General features: G+C 39.3%; 1 protein-coding gene across 7 annotated transcripts in view; it reads right to left on the minus strand.

Annotated features, from left to right (window-relative positions):
- PRUNE2 (prune homolog 2 with BCH domain) overlaps positions 1-14887 on the minus strand; it is a 258654-nt gene that overhangs the window by 38576 nt on the left and 205191 nt on the right. For all 7 annotated transcript variants that reach the window (XR_012002387.1, XM_072762669.1, XM_072762667.1 and 4 more), the window contains one exon: positions 1967-2046. Coding sequence is in view for 6 of the 7 variants with exons in the window: in XM_072762669.1 (XP_072618770.1) it covers positions 1967-2046 (80 nt within the window). In the remaining variant the exon portion in view is untranslated. The remainder of the gene's footprint in view (positions 1-1966; positions 2047-14887) is intronic.

Genomic DNA, 14887 nt, shown 5'->3' on the forward strand with positions numbered 1-14887 from the left:
AAGAAGAAAAAAATGGGAACATCAAGTACTAGACCATACACATGGCTACAAACAGTGGGTGTGGGCCCCAGGGAAAAACATTTTTAAGACCCTTAAGCAAAGTCATGCCTGCTAAACACCTACACATAGAATTTGGATCCCCTTCTTGACCAGCAGGCCTCAGTACTGGCTCATCCCAGACACATGAGCCCTGACCACGTAGAAAAAAAAAGTGGGAGCTCTTGCTAAAGGAGCAGAAAACCAGTTTCCAGACCTGCCCTATTCAGGTTTGAGAACGTGACACTGACTTAACAATGAACTGAATCTCTATGATGCATAAGAAAAACAGCTAAGCATACATAGATCTCATAATGGTTCTTGCAGACATCATTTCTATGGAATGAAGGGTAAGAACTTTTTCTATTATGTTCATGGGCACTCCCAAAATACCTCTTTGCAGGTCCTGCCAACTCTATGAATGATCTGTAGTGACCTTTCTTTGGCATTCTATTTCTTTTTTAAAAATAAAACTGAGATATTTGCTCAAGTGGTCACTACCTTTTATGGCAATATTTCTTAACATTAGTTCCTGTACCATAAGTGATAGTCTTCACATGTTAAAGTTCATGGAATTAGCTGCCACCCTCTCAATACAATATGCATCTTGCTTCTCCTGTGATTTTCACTTAACAGAACCACAGCTGCAGAAGTCATTTTTAACCAACTCAGTCCCAACTCAACAATGGTAGAGAGTTAACCTAAAAATAGAAATTTTCAGGATTCCTATCACAAAATTTTTGAAAGGCCGTCTGGTATACTCCTCAATTCTAGAATTCTAACTCTGGTCTTGTTCTAAGGAAAGTGACTCTGTTTTCTTTGTCACTAAAATTTTTTCTCCATATAGAACATCACCAAAACTGTGTTCCATGTAATATTTTTATGTATTATACCTGAAAAACTTTCCATTGACCAATAGGTTTGAAAAACATTGGATTTCTATGTTACATGAATTCTCAGAGCAGTGCTGTTCAAAAGAGATTTTTGTGATGATAGAAACCTTCTGTGTAGTTGTTGAGCACTTGAAATGAAGCTAGTACAACTGAAGAACAGAGCTTTTCAAGTTTGTTTTAAATTTTAATCAATTTAAATAGCCACATGTAGCAGACTGGTACCATATAGGATAACCATAGCCTTAATACCTGTACATTCACAACTTGTACATTGTGAAACTTTAAGAGTAATGTAGGCATACAGTGGTAAGAATAATTATGAATAATTATGTCACATGACTAGTATCTTGAAAAACGTACTTTACAGAAAAATAGATAGATAAATGATAAATAGATAGATAGATAGATGATAGATAGATAGATAGATAGATAGATAGATAGATAATAGATAAATAACCCGCTCTTCTCTGCTCCATTCTAGGCTTGGCTGATAACATTAGGGTTCAGGATCGTGTCATGATCCTAAAGCTGTACAGTGCACAGGAGTGATATTAGCACAAAGTGAGAGTATGATGCAGCTGGAAATTTAAAATTCTTTTTGTGTGTGCCTTGAGCTGGAGATCTGTGGCATGTAGGGTTTTTGTTTGTTCGTTTGAATAACCAGGATACTGAGCCTTTTTAATTTTAAATATTCTCACACTGACGTACAAATCTGGGGAACTTAGATGTTAGTTAGAATTGGGTATTCTGACATATGGTAGCCACTTATCACGGGAACTAAACACACTGGCAATTACAGCAGTGGTCCAGGAGGTCAAAGGTGGCCCACACAAGTGAGCATCAGTGTTCATGTCAACTCTGAAATTGTAGGCTACCAAATGTAGCCTAACACCCTCCTCACACATATTTTGTTTTTCCTCTTCATTTTTATCACTGAAATCACGAGTTGGATGCATAGGAAATGGTTCTCTCACTGAATAATGACAAGGTCTGGATACAGACTAGCACTGAAGGAAATGAACACATGCTCCTCTCACCGGGCCTCATGTCTGCAGCACTGGGGCTTGGCATTCCCTCCTCAAAGGAGATGTCCATGCCTACATCCTCTGATGGCAGTCTGAAAAAAAAGCGAAGCAGAGAGTGTAAAAAATTGTGTGGGATTTAATTTTCACTTTCTCTTTTAATTTTCTCTTAAAAGGCAACCCAGAGATTCCAGGATCACATTTTCAACTTGCTTGGAATAGACCAAGTATGTATACTAAATCTATCCTAAATGGCCCCACTTAGAATAAAGACTTTCTGCAGTTCCTGGGAATAAGAACCATGGGTACTAGTCTTGCTCTGTGTACACAGAAAGCCATTTCTCCTACTAGCTCACATAAGAAACCACACACCAAGGGGAAAAGCAAATAACTAATAAAATATACTTATGTTGGGTATTTAATAATAATTTTTCAACATGAGAGGCAACATACGTGCTTTGGAGTAAAGACAGACCTGACTTCATATATAATTCTTCCTCTGTGTAAATTTGAGCATATTAAATTGCTGTCAGCAGAGGAAAGCATACTTTGTTGGTCTCTATCAGTGAAATAGAGATACACCATTTACCTCATTGAGTTGCTGAAAAATTAAGCAATAAATGTAAAATGCCTAACATTCCTGAGAAGGTACCAACTGATGTTATTTCCTATCCTTCTCTGATTTTTTTTTAAAGATTTTATTTATTTATTCATGAGACACAGAGAGACAGAGAGGTAGAGACACAGGAAAAGGGAGAAGCAGGCTCCATGCAGGGAGCCCGATATGGGACTCGATCCCAGGTCTTCAGGATCATGCCCTGGGCCGAGGGCAGTGCTAAACCGCTGACCCACTCAGGCTGCCCCTTCTCTGAATATTTAAAGATTCATTATGAATATATGTTGGTGAAGACAGTTTTGGGTCATGAGCTACCATCTCTTCTCTCTAAACAGTACTGAGTCCAGTACTAGTAAGCCAAGTGTAGGGGAATAGAAAATACTGGAGAAAACTGTGACAAATGTATATGCTCTCATAGGAAGCTGACCACTGATCTCGGTAAATTCCCCTTGACCTATTTTTACCTCCTTTCCCTTGTTCAGACATCCTCAATTATCATGAGAACATATTTTTCTTCTTAACAGAAAAACATGCCTTCCATGTAATTTCATTCATCTAGGGTGAGTCCTTGTGATGTAGGCACTGATCTAAATTTAAGCATGATAAACTTTTGTGTTAGTGTTCTAAATTTAATCTTTCCCTTCCTGTTATTGCCATTTTTCTTCACTTGAATCTAAGTCTACCAAATTTGGAATTTGTTTACCTGGATGATCAATCTCCAGGATCCAAGTCAAAGCCCTAATTGTCAGCAAAGCATTACGATTAAAACAAAATTCTTTGTCCCTAGTGAGATGTAGTGTTTCATTTATTTGACAAGTAGGTAGTGAATACCTACTCTGTGCTGAGGATATAGAGGAAAAGAACAGAGGAGCCCCATTCTTGTGGAGATGGGATGATGCTGTTAAAATAGTGACCATCCACTGATAACTTGGTGCTGTTCCCTAAAAGAAGTGAATGACTGCGTTGTTACAACCAACCCCAAACAGCCCTTCAAAAACATAACCTCAGGGAGTTTCATTCCCCATACACTTGCTGAGGCATCGGTCCTCATTCATTTAGTGTTCTCTAAAATGAATCCTACACCCTGGCAGAAAGACAGTGAGTGAGAGGTTGGTGTGTTAGTCAAAGACAATAAGGTACTGGTAGGAACAACAGAAGTGATGTCAGAGACAGCATACTGGGGCGGGGGGAGGGGGGGGCAGCAAATCAAATTATCCAGCAATAGAGGAGGGGTGGTGAACAAAGAGAAAACCTGTGCTAGGCCCCAGGTTTGAAAGTCCTAGGATCCAGAGGGATGGTTTTCCATGATGCTGCAGCTTTTCAGATTTTCTTATAATGATTCCTTGTCATGTGAAGTATGTATCTGTATGTATTCTGTATGTATGTATCCTCCTTGACACACACCCTACAGTACCTACAAAGTAGCAAATTGCTATTTAAGAGTGGCTGGATTCCAATCTTAGTTCTATCACTCACTCTGTCATATGGCAAGCTACCTAATCTTTCTGTGCCTCAGTTTCCACACCAATAAAAGGGAGAATGTGTGATGCCTAAAAATAACAAAGGAAAAGGAAGTTAACCATTATTATCACAGTTCTTTTTGTCATCTATTCTAACTGCCTGCTGTATTAGCCTTGAAGTTTCATGAGGACAGGAACCATCTCTGTTTCTACTATTATGTCTCCAGCACCTAGTAGAGGTCAATACCCAATAAATATGTGTTGAGTTGAATTACCGAGCTTGACATTACTACGTGCATATATATATTATTTCCTCCAGTCCTTTATAAATCAACCTTAAAAAAAAAAGACATCATAGCTATACCTACTTCACAGAGCACATAAGGGTGCTAGCCTTAGCTCAAAAATAAATATGAGAGCTTTAAAATAGCTATCAGTCTCAAATTTTTGTACATTTTATGAGAGACAACATGGATGGATGTATTATGCTAAGTGAAATCAGCCAGCGAAAAATGAATACCATATGATTTCACTTGTATGTGGAATCTTAAACACAAAGCAAACAAACAAAAAGCAGAAACAGATCCACAAATACAGTGAACAAAGTGGAGGTTGCTAGAGGGGAGGCAGTGGGGGATGGGCAAAATGGGTGAAGGGGAGTAGGAGACAGGGTCTCCAGCTATGGAAAGAGTAAGTCACGGGGATGAAAGGTACAGCACAGGGAATGTAGTGGTATTGTAATAGCATTGTATGGTGAGAGATGGCAGCTAAACTTATAGAAGTGTTGAAACACTATGCTGTATACCTGAAACTAATATAACATTGTGTGTCAATTATACCTCAATTAAAAAAAAAAGATTCATAGGTTTTGTTACTGTTTGTAAATTACGGGTAACATCATGAAATAATTGAATGAGTCCTAGATATGAGGTTATAGTTCTGGGTTATAATTCTATGTTATACTGACAAACTGATTAACCCCAAGAAAATTATCCAACCACATCGGTGATTTTAAACAGAGATAATAAATACCTAATATCACAGTGACTGTGGAGGATTAATATAATACATATGTGAGCTGCGAGCACTCCATAAATTATAAAGAATTCGCTAAGCTTAAAGTATTACATTCCCTCATCTTAGACATAGTACCAGGATTAGGGACTTAATTGAAGTATGTGTCATGATTGGACAAAATATAATGAGGGTTACTACACTTTGGGTATTAGGCCAGGTAAGAGAAAATTTCAGGATGGCATGAATCTCCATAGAGCCTATAAGTGCTCCTGAACTCACTGACATTAGGTGAATACAGCCTTTTTCTCTCAATCCTTTTCTCCAACACAGAGCAGAGACCCTGCTAAGAAGGTGCTGGAAAGTCAGTGGTGGCATGCAAGGGGGAAGGAAAGCTGAAGGTTGTGGTCAGGGGTGACCAGAGAAGAGGGACGCTCACAAACTATGGATATTACAGAAGGCCTTAGGGACATTTTAGGAAACCCACAGGGACAGAGAGGGAAAGCTGAACCAAAATAGCCACGAGGCAAACCTGAAAGAAACACAAGTTGTTGTGTTCACTGTAAATACTTCAGCCACATTCATGCTGTGGGTCTGTAAATATTTATAGAAATGACATGGCCAACCGGGGTTGTTGGCAATTGAACAAGATGAGGTTTTATGATCAATAATGTAAACCTCTCGGGATCTATTAGGTAATAAATCAGTCCAGTGTGAAGACAAATATTTTACCTTATCCATCCAAAGCCACTATTTAATCTGGGGGTTTTCTGTATACAGGATGGAGCTACCAAAGAGGCTGAGGGAATTGTGAAATACAAATCAGACTCTTCCATGGCTAACCTTCCAAGCATTTGCTTAGCTCCATGTCTCCATCTAAAGGACGGATCCAGAACTGGTTGTTTGCTGAATGGTTTCATCACCATTCTTGATCTTCACCAACTATTTTTGGCTCTTGGCCTTCTAGTCACATGGTAAAATTGTACTTTCCTGCTTTCCTTTGAAATTACGGTAGTCAGGTGATTTACTTGGACAGATGAAATGAGAGTGGAAGTGGCGGGTGTAGTGTCACATTTGGGCAGAAGAATTAGGTAAGAGCAAGTGCGTGGGTGCCAGGGGCTGCTCCCTGCCTTGGTGGTTGAGTTGTAGGCTCAATCAAGCTGTGGCCAAGTGGAGGCCCCTGCTAAAGCTCATTGAATATCTAAGAAGAGAGGAACTTTTGTTGTGTTTTGCCCCTAAGATGTTGAGTTTCTCTGTTAGCACATCCTAATCCAACCTATTCTGATGAGTACAGCTGGCCTTTACTATTTGTTTTGAAGGGAATATCTGACTCATATTCTGCTCTAATTTAGGAAACCCATTTCCCACATTCTCAACCTAGGTTAATGTTAATGGTACACATCTTGTCTGGGTTACTAAAGCAGGAAAGAGCATTTAAAAAAAATGAGAACAAAAAGCTCAGAAGGGCAATGCTTTCAAGTATTTTTATAAACTTGTGTATTTATATACCATCTTTATGTTTTTTTCCATTTAGCACCTGTTAATTTACTTAATTTTTTTCTTTAACTTGACTTATTTGGGATCTCTGGGTGGCGCAGCGGTTTAGCGCCTGCCTTTGACCCAGGGCATGATCCTAGAGACCCGGGATCGAGTCCCACGTTGGGCTCCTGGTGCATGGAGCCTGCTTCTCCCTCTGCCTATGTCTCTGCCTCTCTCTCTCTCTCTGTGTGTGTGTGACTATCATAAATAAATAAAAATTAAAAAAAAAAATAAATTGACTTATTTTAGTTAAGTAGACTTATTTTGAAAAGAAGATGTGCATCACCTATATGGATGGTAATGTAAAAGCACTCGCCTAAAAAAGTCACATAAATTAAATATAATGAAATAAAACAATGCTATTAAATTCAAGGAAGAAACACTTGGGCTCTGACTCTGAGACTGTCTCTCTTTGCTAAAAAAAAAATTGAAAATGTCTGGCAAAGTGTAATGCCATGTATCATTATAAATACAAAGAAATGCTATATAAAATAAAGCACCTAAAAAGTAATTAATATATTTCCAAACTTGAAAGAAACCAAAGGAAATCTCCAGGTGCCAGAAACAGTGTGACTCCAGAAAGCTGATGCAAAAGTAGCCCACAGGAGTTTGGATTAGACACGGGCATTAGGACTCCACAGAAGTGACTGACTCCTGTGTTGGAAGAAAGGCCTAGACCAGAACTTCTGAAGAAGGCAGTGGATCTTAAGGAAGTACTCCCTTAATAAAAAGAGGATGAGAAGGATCTCTAGTCTCTGGCTTTGAAAAGCAAGTCTGCCTGGGATCTTGGGTGGAATATGAAGAGTAACCTATTAGAATTAGAGACACTCGTTGTATGTCAAGCCTGTTTCCATTTATGTTTCCTGAATGATGTAGGGAACCCAAGTCAACAGATTCAAATTAAAATTCATCTAGAGCCCTAGGCTTCCAGAAGAATCAAGTATTAAACCATTCAGTAGTGTTACTTTTACAATCTAGGATTCACTGGAAATTCACTTAGGAGAAGGAAAAAGCCCTCTGAAAGATGACCTCACACCAAAAAGCCAAAAAACTCAAACTCTAAACTACACTAGGGAAAAAACATCATGAGGGATTGCCATCAGATGGAGCAGAGAGAAGAATTAGCAATAAAAGTGCCCCCGGCATCCAAAAAAGGAACAGTATGAAAGAAATTGTAATGGTTAAAGAATAATTTTAAACCTTTGTTGTGTGCAAACACTGAGATTTGGGGTTGTTCGTCATACCTTGTAGTGTCTCTTACCCTGAGTGGCTGTGGTTGCTTTTAAAAGGAACATCTAAAAATAATAATGCAGTAGTGTTGACAATAAAGTGACATTAAAAAAATCAAAAAAATATTAACCACAGGAAGGCAAGCATCACAATATTAATATCAAACAAGATAGATTTTGGGCAGAAAAGCATTCTTAAGCCTTAAAAAAGTTATTATTCCATGATAAAAGAAATAACTTTTCAGAATATGTAATGATAATACAGATCCTACATGCTCTCAAGAACATAGCCCAAAAATGAAATAAAAATTTCATATAAATTATAAGGAAAAATTAATTTTATGAGGGAAAATTTAAATATACTTCTCAAGAATTTATAAATCAATCTGAAAAAAATGCATAAAGATACATCTGAAGAATGTAATAATATAGCTTGAGCTAATGGGTGGATCTGCCCTCAATAAAAAAATACACCATATTTTTCAAACTTATGAAAATGGACTATATAGAATGTCTCATAAAATAATGGAAGTATATATCACATGTACCATAATCTCTGACTTCAGGGACATATGTTTAAAATCAATTATGAAAAGACAATTTGGAAATTGAGGAAGATATTTGTAAACAATTGACAATAAAGCTCTATGAATCAAAATTTGTGAAGGCAGTTAAAGAAATTCCTAGAGAAAAATAAACAGTTTTGAATTCAGATATTAGAAAATAAAATGGGGGTGTCTGGGTGGCTAAGTGGGTTAAGCATCTGCCTTCTGCTCAGGTCAAGATCCCAGGGTCCTGGGATTAAGCCCCATGTTGGGCTCCCTGCTTAGTGGGGAGTCTTCTTCTCCCTCTCCCTCTCTCCCCAATGGTACTCTCCATAACCCCTATCTCTGCTCATGCTCTCTCTCATTATCTCTGTTGCTCTCTCTCAAACAAATAAATAAAATCTTAAAAAAGGAAAGAAAATGTACTGAATTAGCTGAGCTCAACTCAACCCAAGGAAGTCAGAAAAAGAACCATGCTTTTATGTGATTCAACGCTATTTGTATTAAATCTGGGTACCACCTCTCATGACATGAACATCATTAAGTGGAGGAACAGTGTCATAAATGGATTCTCCAATTTGAAAATGGATTCTATGTGCATGTGTTGACTTTGAGTTTTTGGTACTTTGTGCTTCAAAACACAGCCAGCATGCAGTACCATGGCAGTCAAGACACCATCTAGTGAAGGACCACAAACACAAAATTTTTGGACATAATTAAATGCACCTTTTAGACCACGTACAAAAGTAAGCCCATTCTACATTTTATATCCTTCCAGTATTTATGAATCTGGAAGGATTTAATTGTTATAGGATTAGCCTTGCCTGAAATCAGGTTCTTTTTAAAGGAAAAGAGCAGTGAACCAAGACTTGGCACACACACACACACACACACACACACACACATACACACACACATACAGGATTTCTAGCTAGTAATGTTTCCCGACAGGCATGTATTCCTAGAAGTAAGCAGCAATCCTTTTGAAAATAATCATTCTTACAAGATTTGCCACTTAAGAGATATGGCTCTGTAGAGGTAGGGTAGCAGGTTAAAGTCTTAATTGTTCTTTAGGAAAATATCAGATGGTTATGCTGATATATTTTGGAAAAATGATTACATAAAGAGAAAGTTCCTTTATGCCAGAGTTCTTAAAATTCTCCTGGCTTCCTCCTAGTCTGATAAGATCTACTGGACTGGTAAAGTTGCTTTCTCTAGAAATGGCAATAAAAAGAAAACCAAACAAAACTTTTTAGGAGGTGCCTGCCTTCCTTTGTGAAGTACATAAATTAGCCTTTGAAAGACCCACAGTTGGAGGACTGCCTTTTGGGATTCTTGTCTGATAAACAGGCTGCACAGTTTAAGGTAAGAGTTCCATGCCACTCTGTGAACCCTCGGGCAACTTACAAAATCACTCACGTGGGAGGCAAGCCAGGGGCTGCACTGGGTTTCATACTCCGCTGAATCAAGCCGATCCCAGGGAAAGGGTGGGAGCTTAGGTTCCCCAACAGGAAACTAAGGTTGAGCCCATAAAATGAGGCTCTTGGCAAAAACAAGCTGGTCGGCTGGGCTTCCTTGCCCTAAAGCAGATAAGCGCTGTGACCCCTAGAAGCCAGCCAGCTGGGGCAGATAAGGGGTGATGACAGGGAAAGTCGATGACAAAGTAAAGGAGACAAGCACTGGGCATTTGCCCAGATACCAACCTCTCTGGGGATTTTGCAAAAACCCATAAACCATGCCATCTGTTCTCAGGTTCTAAGAGGAGCAGGAGACAATACAGTCTCCTTACTCAGGGTCAGATTCTAAAACTCTGCAGGTAGCAAGGATTACGTGTAGTCCAAATGACCTTTAGGTAAGTTCTTGAATTGTTCCCTAAATTATAACATAGGTGCTCAAAATCCTTTGTGTATAAAATCCTTTACAACAAATCTTACGGGCACTAAAAGTTTGAGGAACACTGAGCAGAAATAGAAGGAGGCCATAATATCATTTCAACCATTTGCCTTTCAGACAGTAATTCAGTCACTGGCTGGGAAGAGAGATGCATGAAGAATTCTACCTCTGGTTTGTGGGGTAGATGTCATACTCTCTTCTTGTGTTTTCTAAGACCTTCATACATATCAGTCACTTGTGTGTTGTTGGGAAGATTACATTATGTGGCACACAAAGCTCCATGTAGTGCTTAGCAGAGTGGGGTGAAGAAATACCTATTGAATAAATGCCTTATTTAGATATGCAGATGCTCCCCTCTTCTGGTAAAATGATCCTCACAACTTCTCACTCCATATTGGAACTTGATCATCAAAAGGCTCTACTGACAAATCCCTTTTGTCAACAAGTTAAACTTTCTTCAAAACAGAATTTAGAGATGTTAGCTGACTCTTACAAAAATGATATACCAGAAAAGCAATGGCTCTAACACCAGGAAGTAAAGTTCACCTGGTTTAGAGTTTACTGTGCCCTCTACCTCAGTGATATACACTAACAATGAGACTAAAGAAAGAGAAATTAAGGAGTCAATCTCATTTATGATTGCACCCGAAAGCATAAGATACCTAGGAATAAACCTAACCAAAGAGGTAAAGGATCTATACCCTAAAAACTACAGAACACTTCTGAAAGAAATTGAGGAAGACACAAAGAGATGGAAAAATATTCCATGCTCATGGATTGGAAGAATTAATATTGTGAAAATGTCAATGCTACCCAGGGCAATTTATACATTTAATGCAATCCCTATCAAAATACCATGGACTTTCTTCAGAGAGTTGGAACAAATTATCTTAAGATTTGTGTGGAATCAGAAAAGACCCCGAATAGCCAGGGGAATTTTAAAAAAGAAAACCATAGCTGGGGCATCACAATGCCAGATTTCAGGTTGTACTACAAAACTGTGATGTCAAGCCAGTGTGGTACTGGCACAAAAACAGACACATAGATCAATGGAACAGAATAGAGAGTCCAGAAGTGGACCCTCAACTTTATGGTCAACTAATATTCGACAAAGGAGGAAAGACTATCCACTGGAAAAGACAGTCTCTTCAATAAATGGTGCTGGGAAAATTGGACAGCCACATGCAGAAGAATGAAACTAGACCATTCTCTTGCACCATACACAAAGATAAACTCAAAATGGATGAAAGATCTAAATGTGAGACAAGATTCCATCAAAATCCTAGAGAACACAGGCAACACCCTTTTTGAACTTGGCCACAGTAACTTCTTGCAAGACACATCTATGAAGGCAAGAGAAACAAAAGCAAAAATGAACTATTGGGACTTCATCAAGATAAGAAGCTTCTGCACAGCAAAAGAAACAGTCAACAAAACCAAAAGACAACCTACAGAATGGGAGAAGATATTTGCAAATGACGTATCAGATAAAGGACTAGTATCCAAGATCTAGAAAGAACTTATTAAACTCAACAGCAAAGAAACAAACAATCCAATCATGAAATGGGCAAAAGACATGAACAAAAATCTCACAGAGGAAGACATACACATGGCCAACAAGCACATGAGAAAATGCTCTGCATCACTTGCCATCAGGGAAATACACATCAAAACCACAATGAGATACCACCTCACCCCAGTGAGAATGGGAAAAATTAACAAGGCAGGAAACAACAAATGTTGGAAAGAATGTGGAGAAAGGGGAACCCTCTTGCACTGTTGGTGGGAATGTGAACTGGTGCAGCCACTCTGGTAAACTGTGTGGAGGTTCCTCAGAGTTAAAAATAGACCTGCCCTATGACCCAGCAATTGCACTCCTGGGGATTTACCCCAAAGATACAGATGCAGTGAAATGGCAGGACACCTGCACCCCGATGTTTATAGCAGCAATGTCCACAATAGCCAAACTGTGGAAGGAGCCTCGGTGTCCATCGAAAGATGAATGGATAAAGAAGATGTGGTCTATGTATACAATGGAATATCACTCAGCCATTAGAGAAGACAAATACCCACCATTTGCTTAGATGTGGATGGAACTGGAGGGTATTATGCTGAGTGAAATAAGTCAATCGGAGAAGGACAAACATTATATGGTTTCATTCATTTGGGGAATATAAAAAATAGTGAAAGGGAATAAAGGGAAAAGGAGAGAAAATGAATGGGAAATATCAGATAGGGAGACAGAACATGAGAGACTTCGAACTCTGGGAAACGAACAAGGGGTGGTAGAAAGGGAGGTGGGTCGGGGGTGGGGGTGACTGGGTGACGGGCACTGAGGGGGGCACTCGATGGGATGAGCACTGGGTGTTATGCTATATGTTGGCAAATTGAACTCCAATAAAAAAAAGCATATTAAAGGTGGCCACTAACAATAAAATAAAATAAAATAAAATAAATAAAATAAAATAAAATAAAATAAATAAAAAATAATACATAAAATAAAATAAAATAAAATAAAATAAAATAAAATAAAACTCCCCTTGGATTTTAGGAGCAACTGAGGGTGGGGGTAGCTAAGCAAGTTCGAAGTTCTTCCAAAGAGTGAGGAGAAGTGGACCACTGTTGGTCTTCAGAATTAAAGCCAGTCCTGAGTGCAGGGTGGGCAACAGCTTCTACAGATGGCCAAGTGATGGTATTCTGGGTACAGGCTCCTTACAACTTGCCCACCCCCCACCTCAGCATCACCTGGAATTTATCCTTTGTGGAGATGAGGCTGAGGGCACCTCCCTGCCCCCCCCCCCACAAGATTTTCTCTCCCCCAAAGTGCAATGTAATGGGTGCACTGACTTGGTTTTATTTCCTTCCTCTCAGATGTTCAAGAGCGTGCAGACTCTGGCACCAGAAATATGAATAGGAGCCTACATAGATACTCTTCTAACTGCTGCTCAAGCGATTATATTTGCTGATCCACAGGGTGTGGTAGAAAATTTAAGCCTGACTTCTCTAAAGCTGAGCTCAGCAAAGTTTTTCTGTAAAGGGCCAGATACTAAATATGTTAGGCTTTGCAGGTCTTACAGTCCCTGTGGCAACTACTCAACTCTGCTGTAGCACAAAAGCAGCCCTAATGGATATGTAAGTGAAGGGGTGTGGCTATGTCCCCATAAAACTTTAGGTACAAAAATAGGTGGCAGACTGGGGACTTGACCCAGAGGCGACAGCTTCCTGACCCTTGTGAAAACAACTTGAATGAAACTTCATTTCTCAAAGTTGGATATATGTATACATTTTTAAAAATGTGAAGCTTGGGATGCCTGGGTGGCTCAGCAGTTGGGCATCCGCCTTTGGCTCAGGGTGTGATCCTGGGGTCCTGGGATGGAGTCCCACACGGGGCTTCCCAAAGGGAGCCTGCTTCTCCCTCTGCCTGTGTTTCTGCCTCTCTCTGTGTCTCTCGTGAATAAATAAATAAAATCTTTAAAAAAAATAAAAAATGTGAAGTTTTAATGTTTTGTGCAAGTGGCACCCCCAAATATGATTGTGTGACTATAAAGCATTTAAGTTGAGGTAGAGTTTGGGGCTTTATTTATCAAAATGTTAACTGCAGACAGCTTTTGACCAACTATTCCAATGATAAGAATATAGAGAACAGAGCAGAGGAAGAGGGAGAAGCAGACTCTGTGCAGAGCATGAAGCCCAACACAGGACTCAATCCAATAACCCTGAGATCATGACCTGAGCTGAAATCGGTCACTTCAACAACTGAGCCATCAAGGTGCCCCTAATCTCCTCTTCTTATAAGGGCATTGATTATACCAGATTAGGGTCCCATCCTTAATGACCTCATTTCAACTTAATTACCTCTTTCAAGACCCCCATCTCCAAATACTAGGGATTAGGACTTCAATATATGAATTTTGGAGGAGGGCACAATTAAGCTCATAACAGGTGGGGTGCTACAAAATGACACAAGTCCACTACTGTCTGTCCACACACAGGATACCTGTATCTCTCCACCCCACCATGCTGTGACAATGCAGGTCACCTTCCCCAAGGCAACACACAAGTCCACTGTCTATGTCGAACCTCCAACTGGGAGTCAGAAGACAGTCTTCCTTGGGAAAGGCATTCTGAATCTTTACCCATGATTCTCTTGGAACAATCCGTCACCTGGCTTTGGAGGGGCAGAAAAGGACTCACTTCACTATTCTTAACCAACAATGACTCTCCAATCTTCTGCTCATATAGGCCAGGGTGATGGATGAACTTGGCAAAAGTGGGTCACTTTTTAAAGAGGCCCTGAGGGAAGCATCCAACCCCACTGTTGAGAGCATCTTGCTATCTCTTTCTTTGAGATCTGGAGTACTTTGCACATTATGCCCTTAGCTTTGGATCCAAATCGTCCATTTGCTGATGAAAGGAAATTTCTACTTAAGTAATTTGTCTTTTTGTAAAACTACAAGGGATAATCTAAATGCCCATTAATAGAACCATGGTGAAATTTATTATAAAATGGAATTCGTTATGGTATATCAATGAAAAAAAACCCTCTAAACATATTGACATGGAATGGCACCTCAAGATACATTTAATAAATCAAATCACAAGATGGTATGTTATGGTATGTTTAGAATGATAGCATTTGT

Source organism: Vulpes vulpes, chromosome 1 (genome assembly GCF_048418805.1).
Source record: "Vulpes vulpes isolate BD-2025 chromosome 1, VulVul3, whole genome shotgun sequence".
In the NCBI taxonomy this organism is placed as follows: domain Eukaryota; kingdom Metazoa; phylum Chordata; class Mammalia; order Carnivora; family Canidae; genus Vulpes; species Vulpes vulpes.